The sequence below is a fragment of the Oncorhynchus mykiss genome, chromosome 1 (genome assembly GCF_013265735.2).
Source record: "Oncorhynchus mykiss isolate Arlee chromosome 1, USDA_OmykA_1.1, whole genome shotgun sequence".
NCBI lineage: Eukaryota > Metazoa > Chordata > Actinopteri > Salmoniformes > Salmonidae > Oncorhynchus > Oncorhynchus mykiss.
Window position 1 is genome coordinate 14,246,209 of NC_048565.1, and position 19,441 is coordinate 14,265,649.

At 48.4% G+C, this 19,441-nt stretch overlaps 1 protein-coding gene across 2 annotated transcripts in view; it reads left to right on the top strand.

The window, feature by feature from the left end:
- The first annotated feature begins 5,180 nt into the window (after positions 1–5,180).
- The window catches only part of tdrd5 (tudor domain containing 5), a 52,718-nt gene continuing 38,457 nt past the window's right edge, over positions 5,181–19,441 (top strand). The window contains exons 1-13 of one of the 2 annotated variants that reach the window (XM_036947346.1): positions 5,181–5,456; positions 5,713–5,950; positions 6,526–7,005; positions 7,135–7,343; positions 7,629–7,712; positions 8,020–8,076; positions 8,250–8,424; positions 8,754–8,923; positions 9,137–9,357; positions 9,615–9,824; positions 11,122–11,188; positions 11,734–11,934; positions 12,051–12,227. In XM_036947346.1, the coding sequence (XP_036803241.1) occupies positions 5,722–5,950; positions 6,526–7,005; positions 7,135–7,343; positions 7,629–7,712; positions 8,020–8,076; positions 8,250–8,424; positions 8,754–8,923; positions 9,137–9,357; positions 9,615–9,824; positions 11,122–11,188; positions 11,734–11,934; positions 12,051–12,227 (2,280 nt within the window). In that variant the 5' untranslated portion in view covers positions 5,181–5,456; positions 5,713–5,721. Of the gene's footprint in view, positions 5,480–5,712; positions 5,951–6,525; positions 7,006–7,134; positions 7,344–7,628; positions 7,713–8,019; positions 8,077–8,249; positions 8,425–8,753; positions 8,924–9,136; positions 9,358–9,614; positions 9,825–11,121; positions 11,189–11,733; positions 11,935–12,050; positions 12,228–19,441 lie in introns of both variants that reach the window. The other variant, XM_036947319.1, reaches the window with a different exon arrangement.

The window sequence follows — 19,441 nt, forward strand, 5'->3', positions numbered from 1 at the left end:
TAGAGTTGTCAGAGGAGTTACCGTACTGTGACCAATTGGATAACAATTGAGCATTTTTGGAAGGATTTCCACTTTCTAAAAAACATAGAGGAGTGGGAGGTATAAAAGTAGGCCTTGGTCCCGGAAGCAGTAGATAAGGATTGGAGAGGTACTGACTTACTGTGTAGTGTACAGTATAATGAACATATGGACAATGGAGGTTGTTCACAAGACTTGTGCTGTGGTAAATCTTACCAGTTGCCTTTTCAAATCCATTTTAAACCCATTTGAGAAATTCAGAGAGATTTGTTTGAGGCATGTGTCATCTCGCCTAAGACAATTCTTCCATGTTCTCATTTTTTTTTTGTCATTGTGTTTTCCTGTGTCACCATTTTATGAGTAACCCGCAAGGTGTGTCCCCAAGACAATCCAATTATTCGTAGAAACTATGAATGACTCGTTCAATGAGTCATCAAATAATATTATAATAACAAGTCCCCTGGGTCTCACTCGCAGTAAGTGAAGATCACAGCTCTCTCATGCTCCCTCACAACCTGTCAATCAACACAGTGTATATGTCTGAACTGATTGCCCCCCATCTATCTTCAGAGCTCGTGCTGCTAGGTGACCTAAACTGGGACATGCTTAACACCCCAGCCATCCTACAATCTAAGCTTGATGCCCTCAATCTCACACAAATGATCAATGAACCTACCAGGTACCACCCCAAAGCCGTAAACACGGGCACCCTCGTAGATATCATCCTAACCAACTTGCCCTCTAAATACACCTCTGTTGTTTTCAACCAAGATCTCAGCGATCACTGCCTCATTGCCTGCATCTGTAATGGGTCAGCGGTCAAACAACCTCCACTCATCACTGCAGTGGGCAGCTAAAAAATCCACTATAATTGAGAATTTCAATAAGCATTTTTCTACAGCTGGCCATGCTTTCCACCTGGCTACCCCTACCCCAGTCAACAGCACTGCACCCCCCACAGCAACTCGCCCAAGCCTTCCCCATTTCTCCTTCTCCCAAATCCAGTCAGCTGATGTTCTGAAAGCGCTGCAAAATCTGGACCCCTACAAATCAGCCGGACTAGACAATCTGGACCCTTTCTTTCTAAAACTAGCTGCCAAAATTGTTGAAACCCCTATTACTAGCCTGTTCAACTTCTCTTTCGTGTCGTCAGAGATTCCCAAAGATTGGAAAGCAGCTGCGGTCATCCCCCTCTTCAAAGGGGGAGACACTCTAGACCCAAACTGCTACAGACCTATATCCATCCTACCCTGCCTTTCTAAGGTCTTCGAAAGGCAAGTCAACAAACAGATTACCGACCATTTAGAATCCCATGCAACCTTCTGCGCTACGCAATCTGGTTTCAGAGCTGATCATGAGGGCATCTCAGCCACGCTCAAGGTACTAAACGATATCTTAACCGCCATCGATAAGAAACTATACTGTGCAGCCGTATTCATTGACCTGGCCAAGACTTTCGACTCTGTCAATCACCACATCCTCATCGGCAGACTCGATAGCTTTGGTTTCTCAAATGACTGCCTCAACTGTTCACTAACTACTTCTCTGATAGAGTTCAGTGTGTCAAATCGGATGGCCTGTTGTTCAGGCCTCTGGCAGTCTCTATGGGGGTGCCACAGGGTTCAATTCTTGGGCCGACTCTCTTCTCTGTATACATCAATGATGTCGCTCTTGCTGCTGGGGAGTCTCTGAACCACCTCTACGCAGACGACACCATTCTGTATACTTCTGGCCGTTCTTTGGACACTGTGTTAACAACCCTCCAGACGAGCTTCAATGCCATACAACTCTCCTTCCGTGGCCTCCAACTGCTCTTAAATACAAGTAAAACTAAACGCATGCTTTTCAACCGATCACTGCCTGCACCCTCCCGCCCATCCAGCATCACTACTCTGGACGGCTCTGACTTAGAATATGTGGACAACTACAAATACCTAGGTGTCTGGTTAGACTGTAAACTCTCCTTCCAGACTCACATCAAACATCTCCAATCAAAAGTTAAATCTAGAATCGGCTTCCTATTTCGCGACAAAGCATCCTTCACTTCACTTGTCGCCAAACCCACTGGCTCCAGGTCATCTAAAAGACCCTGCTAGGTAAAGTCCCCCCTTATTTCAGCTCACTGGTCTCCATAGCAGCACCCACCTGTAGCACGCGTTCCAGCAGGTATATCTCTCTGGTCACCCCCAAAACCAATTCCTCCTTTGGCCGCCTCTCCTTCCAGTTCTCTGCTGCCAATGATTGGAACGAACTACAAAAATCTCTGAAACTGGAAACACTTATCTCCCTCACTAGCTTTAAGCACCAGCTGTCAGAGCAGCTCACAGATTACTGCACCTGTACATAGCCCATCTATAATTTTGCCCAAAAAACTACCTCGTCCCCTACTGTATTTATTTATTTATTTATTTTGCTCCTTTGCACCCCATTATTTATATTTCTACTTTGCACATTATTCCACTGCAAATCTACCATTCCAGTGTTTTACTTGCTATATTGTATTTACTTCGCCACCATGGCCTTTTTTGCCTTTACCTCCCTTATCTCACCTCATTTGCTCACATTGTATATAGACTTATTTTTCTACTGTATTATTGACTGTATGTTTGTTTTACTCCATGTGTAACTCTGTGTTGTTGTATTTGTCGAACGGCTTTGCTTTATCTTGGCCAGGTCGCAATTGTAAATGTGTACTTGCTCTTAACTGGCCTACCTGGTTAAATAAAGGTGAAATAAAAAATAAAATAAACTGGTTACCAACATAATTAGAGCAGTATAAATACATGTTTTGTCATTCCCGTAGTATACGGTCTGATATATCATGGCTGTCAGCCAATCAGCATTCAGCACTCGAACCAACCAGTTTATAGTGACATTTAAGATATTGATAATTTCTTACCTTCCTCCTCCTGCCATTCACTCTCTATTAAGGCCATAAACTCTTTGTTCTCCTCTCCGCTCACGTTCTCTCTCACGCTATGCACGTCCACAACAGTTGAGGTGGACATGACTGGCCTGTCTTCTATCTCTTCCTCTCCCTTGGTCTCCTGGGTAATCCCTCTTGGTACTACCTTCCTCATGTTCCTCAGGGAGCCTCACTGTCTTGGTGCCCCTGTGACCGCGGCCACTGAAAGTCGGGGACCCAGAATGTTCTCTCTTCGCCATCTTCCATGCCCGCGGCGAGGGGAAGCTGACTCCGGGTGTTTCTCCATCCCTCTTGGCATGTCTGTGGCTGGTGAGAAGCTTGCAACCCAAAGCTTGTTGCTAGTTGGTTTGCTGTTTGAGTGGCTGTCTTGGTTTCAACGGCCCTCCCTTCCTCAGTTGTGATCACCTGTAGGACAGGAAGGAGGCCTTTGTCAAGGAATGCTAGTTTGAAATATAAGTTGTAATTTTTTGTTTTGTTTACATGATCATACCCAGTCATGTGAGGAATATCATTGGAAAAGGGATTACTTTGAAGATCTTTGTGCTTGGGTCTGGGAGTCACTGTTGGGAATGTGCACACTCAGATGTTTGTGCTTGGGTCTGGGAGTCACTGTTAGGAATGTGCAGACTCAGATGTTTGTGCTTGGGTCTGGGAGTCACTGTTAGGAATGTGCAGACTCAGATGTTTGTGCTTGGGTCTGGGAGTCACTGTTGGGAATGTGCAGACTCAGATGTTTGTGCTTGGGTCTGGGAGTCACTGTTAGGAATGTGCAGACTCAGATGTTTGTGCTTGGGTCTGGGAGTCACTGTTGGGAATGTGCAGACTCGGATGTTTGTGCTTGGGTCTGGGAGTCACTGTTGGGAATGTGCAGACTCGGATGTTTGTGCTTGGGTCTGGGAGTCACTGTTGGGAATGTGCAGACTCGGATGTTTGTGCTTGGGTCTGGGAGTCACTGTTGGGAATGTGCAGACTCGGATGTTTGTGCTTGGGTCTGGGAGTCACTGTTGGGAATGTGCAGACTCAGATGTTTGTCTTTTCCAAAAAGGTGTTGGTTTTTAGTACAGGAAAGGCACACATCCCCCCAGACATAATTTAATTAAACTGTAAATTAAGTATTTGACCTACATTTCCCCATCTGTAATGAATTCTCATCAAGGCCCTCACCTAAGCCAAGAAACAAAGTATTTTAGTTTATTCGAAATTATTAGATTTGATGAACAAATTATTGAATAGTCTGTCATTCATATGTCTTATTATTGTTCATTAATATTAGGCTATTAATTATGGCTCCGTTGTTTCAGCTTTTGAAATAATTCATTGTTTTAATATAATAATTGTATTGTATTCATAGTTGTAGTAACTTTTGTAGATGTATGTAATAACTTTTGATAACGTTAAGCAACTTGCCATGGCAATAACAAGGTTAATCATGATTTTGGAAGTGATTTTGTCTGTATTTGCTCGCCATACTTGCACGTACACGTGAGTGTTCGTGATTCGAGAAAATGTGTCTTAAGTGGGTAAACCATTCAATGTTCCTATATATTGCACAGCTTTGGAAGAAAACATGTGATCTGAGACTACTAGGTGTGAATAAGCCAAATGCATTTAAAAAAATCTAAATTAATATTTAAGTAGTTATCTTCTAACTGTATGGCTCGTGACGTGCTCTGCTTTTGTCTCGCTAGTGTGGTGGAATGTATCTCTGGTCCAGCACGTTACTAACGCCCTGCACCAGAGCTAAGTGGAATGTATCTCTGGTCCAGCACGTTACTAACGCCCTGCACCAGAGCTAAGTGGAATGTATCTCTGGTCCAGCACGTTACTAACGCCCTGCACCAGAGCTAAGTGGAATGTATCTCTGGTGCAGCACGTTACTAACGCCCTACACCAGAGCTAAGTGGAATGTATCTCTGGTCCAGCACGTTACTAACGCCCTGCACCAGAGCTAAGTGGAATGTATCTCTGGTGCAGCACGTTACTAACGCCCTGCACCAGAGCTAAGTGGAATGTATCTCTGGTGCAGCACGTTACTAACGCCCTGCACCAGAGCTAAGTGGAATGTATCTCTGGTCCAGCACGTTACTAACGCCCTGCACCAGAGCTAAGTGGAATGTATCTCTGGTGCAGCACGTTACTAACGCCCTGCACCAGAGCTAAGTGGAATGTATCTCTGGTCCAGCACGTTACTAACGCCCTGCACCAGAGCTAAGTGGAATGTATCTCTGGTGCAGGGCGTTAGTAACGTGCTGGACCATAGATACATTCCACCACACTAGCGAGACAAAATCAGAGCACATCACGAGCCATACAGTTAGAAGATTACTACTTAAAGATTAATTTAGATTTTTTTAAATCTAAATCTAACCTGTTTCAGCTGTGCTAATTGATGCTATTTGGACAGTGTTGGCTACATGCTGTTAACGAATTGAATCCATTAATTTATCTGCACCTGCAGAGTTCAGACGAGTACCGTGGAATAAATTGACAGGCTGATTGACCTGTAGGAAAGGTTGGTCTTCACGAGTTGTTAGTGTAAGTTAGCTAAAATATGGAAACTGAATGCTTGTTAGACTGGCTAGCCTATTTCATCTTTTTTTTGTGAACAACCTACAGTACTTTGATGAAATACGTTTCACATTGTGACCGCTTGTAACAGTCGTTAGCCTAATTAGCTAGTTGGTCCAATGGGGGGTGGATTATTTGCACATTTCAGTGTTTATTGTTCAGAAAATGCATTAGTTAGCTAAACTGTAGCCTCTGTCAAGTCTCGCAGAATGACCCAGGAGCAGTTGCTTTCGAGCCTGAAGAAGGATGTGCGCTCCCTGCTCATCTCAGCCAAGCAGGGCCTGACCCCAGATCAGTTGAAGAGAGACTACATCAACATGCTGGGCCACCCCATGCCCCTGAGGATCCTTGGCTTCCGCAACGTGCTGGACATGATCCGCGAGATGCCCGACGTGGTGCATATCCTCTATCTGGGAGATGGCAGCATAGTGCTGAAGGGTAAGTACTGAGTACTCGTCCCACTGTTGATTTGCTGACTGTTATGTCAAAGCAAGTTTGTTTTGTCTTTAACACGTGACATTATAGGCAGAATTGTTTTGGCACACAGCATGCTATAGTTTTCATATTTGTTGACAAGAGTTACATTTTCCCTCGTGCTTGAGTATAGTATGCACAGTATCAGGAGAGGAAGAATATACCAGAACACAGATATCAATTCAACTCAAGCATATCAACCCATCACTCCAGTGGCATACCGTAGTTTCAAGGTAGTTTTCCGCAAGGTCTGAGCAAGGCCTTTTTGCATTGAGGTTTGAGCGAAAATATTTTACAGCAAATGTTCTGTAATTCTAAACATTTTTGCCATGGCTTATGACCTGTTCTGTTCATATGCTATCTGGGAAGGAGGGGGGGGGGGGGGGGTGACCTCCAGGGGGTCCCAACCAACATTATTTGTTGATTTTTTTGGGGGGGGGGGGGGCCCAGAGCCTGTGGGCCCTCCTGCCTTGCGGGGAGGGGGGGGGGGGGGGGTTCTATTTTTTTCACCAGTGCATCTTTTTTTCCCCATTCTGCAGCGGTGGCTGATGATACCACCAGAGGCATAGTGGAGTTGGTGGCCAAGCAGCGCAGTGCCAAGAAGACCCCTGCTCAGCGTGGCGGTGTGGGCTTCTTCTCCCCACGCTACCAGCATCACAACCCCATGGTCCTGCCGCGGCGTGGCCGTGCACCCCCGGCCCTGCCGGCTCAACTCCGGGCCCAGCTCCACCAGCTGCTCTCCCATGGGGCCGTGGGTTTATCGGAGCTGGAGACAGCCTTCGTCCGCCGCTTCGGCTTCCCTTTACGTGTCAACAACTACGGTTTCTATTCCATCGCCGAGATGCTGGCGGCGGCCGCCGACCTGGTGGCAGTCACACAAAGCAGGATGGGCTCCCAGCTGTCCCTCAGGGGGGCAGTGGTGGCATCACGGAGGACTGGACCCATAAAGCCGTTATTCCCATTGAAGCAGACCTTCAAAACTGTTCCTATCGTAAGGCAGATGACCCAGACAAACTCAGGTTGGTTGGTCCCACAGTGAAAGCTATAACTCAATTTTAAGCATATAGTGTTTAATTTAATTGATTGCTGCTCATGTACAGTACACATTGATAAAAAAACAAAAAAAAGTTTTATATATATATATCCAGTCCCAGTAGAAAGACACACCACGGAGTCCAGTACTCCGAATCCAGTGTCCAATACTCAGAATCTTGTGGTACCAGCGCCACTCCCTGAGGCTGCAGTCCTTAACAGCCCAGAGGGAGACCAGGGCTCTCTGCCAATGGATTACACAATACCACAGCCTGAACCTGAACCCACGCAGGATGGACAACTGTTTCAGAAGTGTGTCATCAAGGTGTGTACACTGCTGTCTGTAGCTCTGTGGTGTGTGTGTTCAGCCACGTAAAAATAGTTTCCCCCGTGATCTTGTTTTTGATTGGGTGCACAGCCTGCCAACGTAACATTTAGATCTGCCAACATCAGGCTTACAACCAAGTTACTGTGCTGTATATTGGGTCTGTGCTGATTTTTAGAGAAGGGAATCGAATGTGCTTCTGAATAGCAGTAGTGAAAAGTAGAACAAATGCCTTGTAGCCCCTCCCCCTTGTCATGTTTTGCTTGTGTTGATTGGCATCTGCAGCTGGAGGAGGAGCTTAGGCAGCGTATTCTGGAGAACGGGGAAGCGGGCACTGTCAGTCCAGAAGTAAAGGCCAAGCTTCGCCAGGTCAGTCCACGGGATGCATCCCAATGAGCACCCTATTCCCTTTATAGTACACTACTATTGACCAGGGCCAATTTTACCAGGGTTCATATAGTACACTACTATTGACCAGGGCCAATTTTACCAGGGTTCATATAGTACACTACTATTGACCAAGCCCAATTTTACCAGGGTTCATATAGTACACTACTATTGACCAGGGCACTATATAAGGAATAGGGTGCCATTTGGGACACATGCTGTCTTCACCTAAATACCAAATCCATCTAATGACAGTAGAGATTCTAACACGATCGAACCTTCCATATAGGTTGTAGCCCAAAACAGTGAGGGACTGTCCGTCCACGATCTCCCTGCAGAATTCAAGGTATTTTATACTGACAAATCAAATAAATTTCCTTTGGAATGCCTACATACTAACCAATGCCGAATGAAGACTAATCATTTTTTAGTTTTTTAAATCACCAAGTATTACTTCTTGTTAGTGTCTTGTATGTTGCTCTGACCTTTGTTGCCCTTATGACCCACGGTTGACCCCAGAGGGTGTTTGGGGAGGAGCTGCCGGTGGTCCAGAGTGGCTTCCTGAGTACCACGGAGATGGTGGGCGCCCTGAGCGACACGCTCTACCTGCGGCCCATGGCGGGCGACGAGGGCAACCACTGGGTGGTCATGGACATCCAGAATGCCCCTGGACACACAACGCCTCAACAACCAGGTCTGCTACACTCCTCTGGCTTTAACCTAGGATCAGATTACACCATTACCAATCCTCAAATGAACCATCAGGGGGGTAAACAAATATCTGACCTTAGATCAGTGGTTAGAGGGAAATATCTGGCTCACACACAACACCTATCCACTTTATTCCTAGCCATATGATAGTTTAGGACAATCACATTTTGATTGATTACTAACTCATTGTTATAACCAAAAAGTCTAACTTTTGCTGCCCATTTAAGATTCAACAAAACAGGTATTTTTGGGTGTAAGTGTGTCATGACTGATCTCATTCAATATGTCACTTTGGTATTATTTGTGTGGTAGGAACGGCGGAGCCCGAAGGCCCCGTTGAGGGTGTCAAGGCTCTGAACCCGTCAGGTACGGGCTACTACTTCAGCTGTGGGGAGTCTCCCTGGGAGGGAGAGGGAGGCGAGACCAAGCCCAACTTGGAGGAAGACCTGGAGCTCCGCATCACCACCAAGACCTCCTACCAGGTGAGCTGGAGCCTGGGGAAAGGCAGGTCACAACGCTCAAAGTCCTGATAAAATAAATTTAGTGTGTACGTGCTGGGCACAAATGAAAGCCTGTTTAACAGACAGGAAAATCTGTCTCACTATGGTCCATATCTGTGTAGAATGTGTTTATGTATACTTGTTCACATGCATGAGAGTGTACACACATATTCTGTTTATGGCTGCTTCCCTCAGATGGTGGATATGTACGGCTCGTTGCCGGTGCGTTGTCGGCGTGGGGCGGTGATTCCCCCGGACGCCATGCGGGGCCAGAGGCTGAGGGCCCCCACGTGCAGGGGCCCTCGGGAGCTGGTGGCCGTGCTGGTGGAGCATGTGGAGTCTCCCTCGAACTTCTACATCCGCTTTGATGAGAGCCAAGAGGCCCGCGCCCTGGAGAACATGATGATTGAGATGAGGTGAACAACAGCCCTCTGCTGGACTGGAGGGATAGGGAGGAGAGGCTTCCCTGCCTCATTGGCTGGGATTTGACATGTAGTCCAATTGGCTTATTTGGTATGAATGTGCAGTAACTGTTCATATCTAGTAGTCTTCCACTGTGTTACCCTCAACTAGCTCATGTGTTTTTAGGTCAATGCACATGAAAGAGAAGAGACTTGGGGTGTAAGCAACTGAATGCTATGTGGTGGTGCTCTCTTGTCCTCCCTCCCTCCAGGAGCTGCTACACCTGTCCCGAGGTGTTGGAGCGTTACCGTCTACCGGAGCGCTACGTGCGTACAGGCCAGGTGTGCTGCGTGGCGCCCCAGGGCATCTGGTTCTACCGCGTGGTGGTTCACCGTGTCCTCAACAACACCCATGCAGAGGTCTACTACGTGGACTTTGGAGACCTCACCACTGTCCAGAGGAGCAGCCTCAACTTCCTCAAGTAGGACTGTGGCCAAATGACACCATATTTCCTATATACAGGGTTTGTAAGGTCATGAAAATCCTGGAAAAGTCATAACATTTTAAAATGATGTTTTCCAGTCCTGGAAAAGTTTTGGGAATTGATCAAATCTGAAACGCTTTGGAAAAATAATGGTAATTAATTTCAAAATGTCTGTTAATGTAATTTATTTAGGCACATTATCATATCAGCCAGGATCTTTAGTGCGTCTATGTTAGAGGGGCAGTCGGACATTGCAGCAGCAGGTAGGCCTTTAGAATATGATGGAGAACAGACTAATAACTTGGTAGCCAATTCAAAACACATCTTGTACCCGCTCGTTAACTGTTAACCTATTATTAGCGTGAATTAATTTTTTGTTCCAAAAAACTCTCCAACGACAATTGCGAACAAGGACATAGAAAGTTAACCTTTTTAACGAAACAAACAATTCACGGCGTTGTATTAGTTGGGATTCGGTTCAATTGCGGTGAATCGAATCATGAGAATCGCAAACAGTAATTTTAGAAAAAAAAATTCTAGCCTTTCTTTTGGATTATGTGGCTTCAAAACTAGTTTTGTAGATACTTCCAGTTGATTTGGACATCCAATGTAGGGGACATTGCAACTCAATAGATGCTTGTCAGCCTGCTAAGTAAACACTTATTCTAAGTTAGCTAAGATGCATAGCGAAGTTACATTTCCTCAAGTCCATTTTTGGTCTGGTTGAATATAAAGATTTGTAGCCTACCATTGCCATTTCATCTTTGATATATTGAATCAGCGAATGATTTCAAAAGGCATAATACGTGTTTGGTTGTTTGGTTAAAATTTGGTCAAAAGTCATGAAATTCCATCTGTCAAAATGTGTATGAACCCTGTATATCATACACTACTATTGACCAGCCATTTGGGACAAATCCCCTGTCCACAACCAACCCCTTTCCCCTTGCCCGTGGCATAGATCTGAAAGGACTGGATAGGTAGTGTGTAATTTGGGACGTAGCCTGTTGTCATGTCCAGAACCCTAGACCCCTACTCCTTAGGCACTTGTCTAAGATCTTGTCTAGATCTGAGAGGACTGGATAGGTAGTGCACTGAAAAGGGAATAGGGTGTCATTTGGGATGAAGACAATGTTTTCCTTTCTTTTGCCCACTAATCATCAGCTGTAGAACTGAGAAGGAAAGGTATTGGAAGTGACTGTTTGTATCCCTAGTATCTGATGTCACCATGTGTTGATCAATGCGTTACTCTGTGCAAGGTGGTAACAGAGAGAGTTTTGTCTATCCCCCTCAGGTCTTGTTATTCAGAGCTCCCAGCACAAGCAGTCCCGTCATCGCTGGCTGGAATCAAGCCTTTCGGTGTAAGACCTTCTACGCGACTGTTTACACAATCTACCTTCCGTGGACCCAGATTTATGAATTAAGTGTCTCGAGTATGATTACTGATTTAGGATCAGATCCCCCCCACCCCGCTGTCCATATAATTTCAAACAAATCCTATATCAGTACTACTTCTCTGAGAGGCTTAATACATACAGTCTCTGGTCTGAGAAATACTGAAACTTGCCCTCTTAATACATACAGTCTCTGGTCTGAGAAGTACTGAAACCTGCCCTCTTAAGACATACAGTCTCTGGTCTGAGAAGTACTGAAACCTGCCCTCTTAATACATACAGTCTCTGGTCTGAGAAATACTGAAACCTGCCCTCTTAATACATACAGTCTCTGGTCTGAGAAGTACTGAAACCCGCCTTCTTAATACATACAGTCTCTGGTCTGAGAAGTACTGAAACCTGCCCTCTTAATACATACAGTCTCTGGTCTGAGAAGTACTGAAACCCGCCCTCTTAATACATAGTCTCTGGTCTGAGAAATACTGAAACCCACCGTGTGTTTCTCCTCCCAGGGCAGCTGGAGTGCCAACGCCAAGACCTCCTTCCAGAAGCTATGTTGTGACCGTACCCTGGTGGCAGCCCTGCATGGCTACCATGCCGACTTCCTGCAGCTCTTTCTGTGCGACACACACACCGAGGAGGATGTGTACATCCACAGCGCCCTGCAGGCCCAGGGCCATGGGCTCTGCTGCGCACCCACCGTCAGCGCAGCGGTCAGTCACGTGCTGAACATACAAACCTATCAAATGTCAAGGCATTTCCCATTTAGTTATTCAATCATCCAATGCAATCTCCCATAACCTTCTCTTCATCCCATCTGTCCTCTCAGTTGTGTAACCAGTTCAACCCAGTGAGCCTCTATCTGGGCGAAGGCGTGTTCGGCGAGGGAATGGAAATAGAGGACGAGGACCCCACCCTGGAGCCTTGCCACGAAGCCACCACCATCACTTTCCAGCACAACACCACCCAACCCCTGTCCAAGAGCTCCCCTTGCCCCACTCACACGGTACAGATTACCCTCTCACATGCACGCATATTCACACACAGAGACGACACCCTGTCTATCTCTCACTATACCATTCTCTCCTCCACTAACACTGTCCACATAACAGCTCTTATCAGACTACAGAAGGCCTAGCAGAGCAGTCCCAGCATTAGTAGTAGTACTTAGTAGTAGCAGTCCCAGCGTTAGTAGTCCCAGTCCCAGCGTTAGTAGTCCTAGTGTTAGTAGCAGCAGTAGTAGCAGCCCCAGTGTTAGTAGTAGTAGTAGTAGTAGCAGCCCCAGCGTTAGTAGTAGCAGCAGCCCCAGCGTTAGTAGTAGTAGTAGCAGCCCCAGCGTTAGTAGTAGCAGCAGTAGTAGTAGCAGCCCCAGCATTAGTAGTAGCAGCCCCAGCGTTAGTAGCAGCAGTAGTAGTAGTAGCAGCAGCCCCAGCGTTAGTAGCAGCAGTAGTAGTAGCTCCAGTGTGAGTAGTAGTAGTAGCAGCCCGAGCTTTAGTAGTAGTAGTAGTAGTAGTAGCAGCCCCAGCTTTAGTAGCAGTAGTAGTAGCAGCCCCAGCGTTAGTAGCAGCAGTAGTAGTAGCAGCCCCAGCGTTAGTAGCAGCAGTAGTAGTAGCAGCCCCAGCGTTAGTAGCAGCAGTAGTAGTAGCAGCCCCAGCGTTAGTAGCAGCAGTAGTAGTAGTAGCAGCCCCAGCGTTAGTAGCAGCAGTAGTAGTAGTAGCAGCCCCAGCGTTAGTAGCAGCAGTAGTAGTAGCAGCCCCAGCGTTAGTAGCAGTAGTAGTAGCAGTAGTAGTAGCAGCCCCAGCTTTAGTAGCAGCAGTAGTAGTAGCAGTAGTAGCAGCAGCAGTAGTAGTAGTAGTAGCAGCCCCAGCGTTAGTAGCAGTAGTAGTAGTAGTAGCAGCCCCAGCGTTTGTAGCAGTAGTAGTAGCAGCCCCAGCTTTAGTAGCAGTAGTAGTAGCAGCCCCAGCTTTAGTAGCAGTAGTAGTAGTAGCAGCCCCAGCTTTAGTAGCAGCAGTAGTAGTAGCAGCCCCAGCGTTAGTAGCAGTAGTAGCAGCCCCAGCTTTAGTAGCAGTAGTAGTAGTAGCAGCCCCAGCTTTAGTAGCAGCAGTAGTAGTAGCAGCAGTAGTAGCAGCAGCAGTAGTAGTAGTAGTAGCAGCCCCAGTTTAGTAGCAGTAGTAGTAGTAGCAGCCCCAGCTTTAGTAGCAGTAGTAGTAGTAGTAGTAGTAGCAGCCCCAGCTTTAGTAGCAGTAGTAGTAGTAGTAGCAGCCCCAGCTTTAGTAGCAGTAGTAGTAGTAGTAGTAGCAGCCCCAGCTTTAGTAGCAGCAGTAGTAATAGCAGCAGTAGTAGTAGTAGTAGCAGCCCCAGCTTTAGTTGTTAGTAGTAGTAGTAGTAGTAGCAGCCCCAGCTTTAGTAGCAGCAGTAGTAGTAGTAGTAGCAGCCCCAGCTTTAGTAGCAGCAGTAGTAGTAGTAGTAGCAGCAGTAGTAGTAGTAGCAGCCCCAGTTTTAGTAGCAGCAGTAGTAGCAGCAGCTCCAGTTTTAGTAGCAGCAGTAGTAGTAGTAGCAGCCCCAGCGTTAGTAGTAGCAGTAGTAGCAGCTCCAGTGTTAGTAGCAGCAGTAGTAGTAGCAGCTCCAGTTTTAGTAGCAGCAGTAGTAGTAGCAGCTCCAGTTTTAGTAGCAGCAGTAGTAGTAGCAGCTCCAGTGTTAGTAGCAGCAGTAGTAGTAGCAGCTCCAGTGTTAGTAGCAGCAGTAGTAGTAGCAGCCCCAGCGTTAGTAGCAGCAGTAGTAGTAGCAGCTCCAGTGTTAGTAGCAGCAGTAGTAGTAGCAGCCCCAGCGTTAGTAGTAGTAGTAGTAGTAGCAGCTGCCCCAGTGTTAGTAGCAGCAGCAGTAGTAGTAGCAGCCCCAGCGTTAGTAGCAGCAGTAGTAGTAGCAGCCCCAGCGTTAGTAGCAGCAGTAGTAGTAGCAGCCCCAGCGTTAGTAGCAGCAGTAGTAGCAGCAGCCCCAGCGTTAGTAGCAGCAGCAGTAGTAGCAGCTGCCCCAGTGTTAGTAGCAGCAGCAGTAGTAGTAGTAGCAGCCCCAGCGTTAGTAGCAGCAGTAGTAGTAGCAGCCCCAGCGTTAGTAGCAGCAGTAGTAGTAGCAGCCCCAGCGTTAGTAGCAGCAGTAGTAGTAGCAGCCCCAGCGTTAGTAGCAGTAGTAGTAGTAGTAGCAGCCCCAGCGTTAGTAGCAGTAGTAGTAGCAGCCCCAGCGTTAGTAGCAGTAGTAGTAGCAGCCCCAGCTTTAGTAGCAGTAGTAGTAGCAGCCCCAGCTTTAGTAGCAGTAGTAGTAGTAGCAGCCCCAGCTTTAGTAGCAGCAGTAGTAGTAGCAGCCCCAGCGTTAGTAGCAGTAGTAGTAGTAGCAGCCCCAGCTTTAGTAGCAGTAGTAGTAGTAGCAGCCCCAGCTTTAGTAGCAGCAGTAGTAGTAGCAGCAGTAGTAGCAGCAGCAGTAGTAGTAGTAGTAGCAGCCCCAGTTTAGTAGCAGTAGTAGTAGTAGCAGCCCCAGCTTTAGTAGCAGTAGTAGTAGTAGTAGTAGTAGCAGCCCCAGCTTTAGTAGCAGTAGTAGTAGTAGTAGCAGCCCCAGCTTTAGTAGCAGTAGTAGTAGTAGTAGTAGCAGCCCCAGCTTTAGTAGCAGCAGTAGTAATAGCAGCAGTAGTAGTAGTAGTAGCAGCCCCAGCTTTAGTTGTTAGTAGTAGTAGTAGTAGTAGCAGCCCCAGCTTTAGTAGCAGCAGTAGTAGTAGTAGTAGCAGCCCCAGCTTTAGTAGCAGCAGTAGTAGTAGTAGTAGCAGCAGTAGTAGTAGTAGCAGCCCCAGTTTTAGTAGCAGCAGTAGTAGCAGCCCCCGTGTTAGTAGCAGCAGTAGTAGTAGTAGCAGCCCCAGCGTTAGTAGTAGCAGTAGTAGCAGCTCCAGTGTTAGTAGCAGCAGTAGTAGTAGCAGCTCCAGTTTTAGTAGCAGCAGTAGTAGTAGCAGCTCCAGTTTTAGTAGCAGCAGTAGTAGTAGCAGCTCCAGTGTTAGTAGCAGCAGTAGTAGTAGCAGCTCCAGTGTTAGTAGCAGCAGTAGTAGTAGCAGCCCCAGCGTTAGTAGCAGCAGTAGTAGTAGCAGCTCCAGTGTTAGTAGCAGCAGTAGTAGTAGCAGCCCCAGCGTTAGTAGTAGTAGTAGTAGTAGCAGCTGCCCCAGTGTTAGTAGCAGCAGCAGTAGTAGTAGCAGCCCCAGCGTTAGTAGCAGCAGTAGTAGTAGCAGCCCCAGCGTTAGTAGCAGCAGTAGTAGTAGCAGCCCCAGCGTTAGTAGCAGCAGTAGTAGCAGCAGCCCCAGCGTTAGTAGCAGCAGCAGTAGTAGCAGCTGCCCCAGTGTTAGTAGCAGCAGCAGTAGTAGTAGTAGCAGCCCCAGCGTTAGTAGCAGCAGTAGTAGTAGCAGCCCCAGCGTTAGTAGCAGCAGTAGTAGTAGCAGCCCCAGCGTTAGTAGCAGCAGTAGTAGTAGCAGCCCCAGCGTTAGTAGTAGCAGCCCCAGCGTTAGTAGCAGCAGCCCCAGCGTTAGTAGCAGCAGCCCCAGCGTTAGTAGTAGCAGCCCCAGCGTTAGTAGTAGCAGCCCCAGCGTTAGTAGCAGCAGTAGTAGTAGCAGCCCCAGCGTTAGTAGCAGCAGTAGTAGTAGCAGCCCCAGCGTTAGTAGCAGCAGTAGTAGTAGCAGCCCCAGCATTAGTAGTAGCAGCCCCAGCTTTAGTAGCAGCAGTAGTAGTAGTAGCAGCCCCCGTGTTAGTAGCAGCAGTAGTAGTAGCAGCCCCAGCGTTAGTAGTAGCAGCCCCAGCGTTAGTAGCAGCAGTAGTAGTAGCAGCCCCAGCGTTAGTAGCAGCAGTAGTAGTAGCAGCCCCAGCATTAGTAGTAGCAGCCCCAGCTTTAGTAGCAGCAGTAGTAGTAGCAGCCCCAGCGTTAGTAGCAGCAGTAGTAGTAGCAGCCCCAGCGTTAGTAGCAGCAGTAGTAGTAGCAGCCCCAGCGTTAGTAGCAGCAGTAGTAGTAGCAGCCCCAGCGTTAGTAGCAGCAGTAGTAGTAGCAGCCCCCGTGTTAGTAGCAGCAGTAGTAGTAGCAGCCCCAGCGTTAGTAGTAGCAGCCCCAGCGTTAGTAGCAGCAGTAGTAGTAGCAGCCCCAGCGTTAGTAGCAGCAGCCCCAGCTTTAGTAGCAGCAGTAGTAGTAGCAGCCCCAGCGTTAGTAGCAGCAGTAGTAGTAGCAGCCCCAGCGTTAGTAGCAGCAGTAGTAGCAGCCCCAGCTTTAGTAGCAGCAGTAGTAGTAGTAGCAGCCCCAGCGTTAGTAGCAGCAGTAGTAGTAGCAGCCCCAGCGTTAGTAGCAGCAGTAGTAGTAGCAGCCCCAGCGTTAGTAGTAGCAGCCCCAGCGTTAGTAGCAGCAGCCCCAGCGCTAGTAGTAGCAGCCCCAGCGTTAGTAGCAGCAGTAGTAGTAGCAGCCCCAGCATTAGTAGTAGCAGCCCCAGCTTTAGTAGCAGCAGTAGTAGTAGTAGCAGCCCCCGTGTTAGTAGCAGCAGTAGTAGTAGCAGCCCCAGCGTTAGTAGTAGCAGCCCCAGCGTTAGTAGCAGCAGTAGTAGTAGCAGCCCCAGCGTTAGTAGCAGCAGTAGTAGTAGCAGCCCCAGCATTAGTAGTAGCAGCCCCAGCTTTAGTAGCAGCAGTAGTAGCAGTAGTAGTAGTAGCAGCCCCCGTGTTAGTAGTAGCAGTAGTAGCAGCCCCAGCTTTAGTAGCAGCAGTAGTAGTAGTAGCAGCCCCAGCGTTAGTAGCAGCAGTAGTAGTAGCAGCCCCAGCGTTAGTAGCAGCAGTAGTAGTAGCATCCCCAGCTTTAGTAGCAGCAGTAGTAGTAGTAGCAGCCCCAGCGTTAGTAGCAGCAGTAGTAGTAGCAGCCCCAGCGTTAGTAGTAGCAGCCCCAGCGTTAGTAGCAGCAGTAGTAGTAGTAGCAGCCCCAGCGTTAGTAGCAGCAGTAGTAGTAGCAGCCCCAGCGTTAGTAGCAGCAGTAGTAGTAGCAGCCCCAGCGTTAGTAGCAGCAGCCCCAGCGTTAGTAGCAGCAGCCCCAGCGCTAGTAGTAGCAGCCCCAGCGTTAGTAGCAGCAGTAGTAGTAGCAGCCCCAGCATTAGTAGTAGCAGCCCCAGCTTTAGTAGCAGCAGTAGTAGTAGTAGCAGCCCCCGTGTTAGTAGCAGCAGTAGTAGTAGCAGCCCCAGCGTTAGTAGTAGCAGCCCCAGCGTTAGTAGCAGCAGTAGTAGTAGCAGCCCCAGCGTTAGTAGCAGCAGTAGTAGTAGCAGCCCCAGCATTAGTAGTAGCAGCCCCAGCTTTAGTAGCAGCAGTAGTAGCAGTAGTAGTAGTAGCAGCCCCCGTGTTAGTAGTAGCAGTAGTAGCAGCCCCAGCTTTAGTAGCAGCAGTAGTAGTAGTAGCAGCCCCAGCGTTAGTAGCAGCAGTAGTAGTAGCAGCCCCAGCGTTAGTAGCAGCAGTAGTAGTAGCATCCCCAGCTTTAGTAGCAGCAGTAGTAGTAGTAGCAGCCCCAGCGTTAGTAGCAGCAGTAGTAGTAGCAGCCCCAGCGTTAGTAGTAGCAGCCCCAGCGTTAGTAGCAGCAGTAGTAGTAGCAGCCCCAGCGTTAGTAGCAGCAGTAGTAGTAGCAGCCCCAGCGTTAGTAGCAGCAGTAGTAGTAGTAGCAGCCCCAGCGTTAGTAGCAGCAGTAGTAGTAGCAGCCCCAGCGTTAGTAGCAGCAGTAGTAGTAGCAGCCCCAGCGTTAGTAGCAGCAGTAGCAGCAGTAGTAGTAGCAGCCCCAGCGGTAGTAGCAGCAGCCCCAGCGGTAGTAGCAGCAGCCCCAGCGTTAGTAGCAGCAGCCCCAGCGTTAGTAGCAGCAGCCCCAGCGTTAGTAGCAGCAGCCCCAGCGTTAGTAGCAGCAGCCCCAGCGTTAGTAGCAGCAGCCCCAGCGTTAGTAGCAGCAGCCCCAGCGTTAGTAGCAGCAGCCCCAGCGTTAGTAGCAGCAGCCCCAGCGTTAGTAGCAGCAGCCCCAGCGTTAGTAGAAGCAGTAGTAGTAGCAGCCCCAGCGTCAGTAGTTATTAGTAGTAGTAGCAGCCCCAGCGTTAGTAGTTATTAGTAGTAGTAGAAGCCCCAGCGTTAGTAGCAGCAGTAGTAGTAGCACCATCTTTAGTAGCAGCCGTAGTAGTAGAAGCCCCAGCGTTAGTAGCAGCAGTAGTAGTAGCGCCATCTTTAGTGCAGCAGTAGTAGTAGAAGCCCCAGCGTTAGTAGCAGCAGTAGTAGTAGCGCCATCTTTAGTAGCAGCAGTAGTAGTAGAAGCCCCAGCGTTAGTAGCAGCAGTAGTAGTAGCGCCATCTTTAGTAGCAGCAGTAGTAGTAGCAGCCCCAGCGTTAGTAGTTAGGACTGGCGGCCCCAGCGTTAGTAGTTAGGACTGGCGGCCCCAGCGTTAGTAGTTAGTAGCGGCGGCCCCAGCGTTAGTAGCGGCGGCCCCAGCGTTAGTAGCAGCAGTAGTAGTAGCAGCCCCAGCGTTAGTAGTTATTAGTAGTAGTAGCTGCCCCAGCGTTAGTAGCAGCAGCCCCAGCGTTAGTAGTTATTAGTAGTAGTAGCTGCCCCAGCGTTAGTAGCAGCAGCCCCAGCGTTAGTAGTTATTAGTAGTAGTAGCAGCCCCAGCGTTAGTAGTTATTAGTAGTAGTAGCAGCCCCAGCGTTAGTAGTTATTAGTAGTAGTAGCAGCCCCAGCGTTAGTAGTTAGTAGTAGCAGCCCCAGCGTTAGTAGTTAGTACTGGCGGCCCCAGCGTTAGTAGTTAGTACTGGCGGCCCCAGCGTTAGTAGTTAGTTGTAGCGGCGGCCCCAGCGTTAGTAGTTAGTTGTAGCGGCGGCCCCAGCGTTAGTAGCGGCGGCCCCAGCGTTAGTAGTTAGTAGTGGCGGCCCCAGCGTTAGTAGTTAGTAGTGGCGGCCCCAGCGTTAGTAGTTAGTAGCGGCGGCCCCAGCGTTAGTAGTTAGTAGCGGCGGCCCCAGCGTTAGTAGTTAGTAGCGGCGGCCCCAGCGTTAGTAGTTAGTAGCGGCGGCCCCAGCGTTAGTAGTTAGTAGCGGCGGCCCCAGCGTTTGTAGTTAGTAGCGGCGGCCCCAGCGTTAGTAGTTAGTAGCGGCGGCCCCAGCGTTAGTAGTTAGTAGCGGCGGCCCCAGCGTTAGTAGTTAGTAGCGGCGGC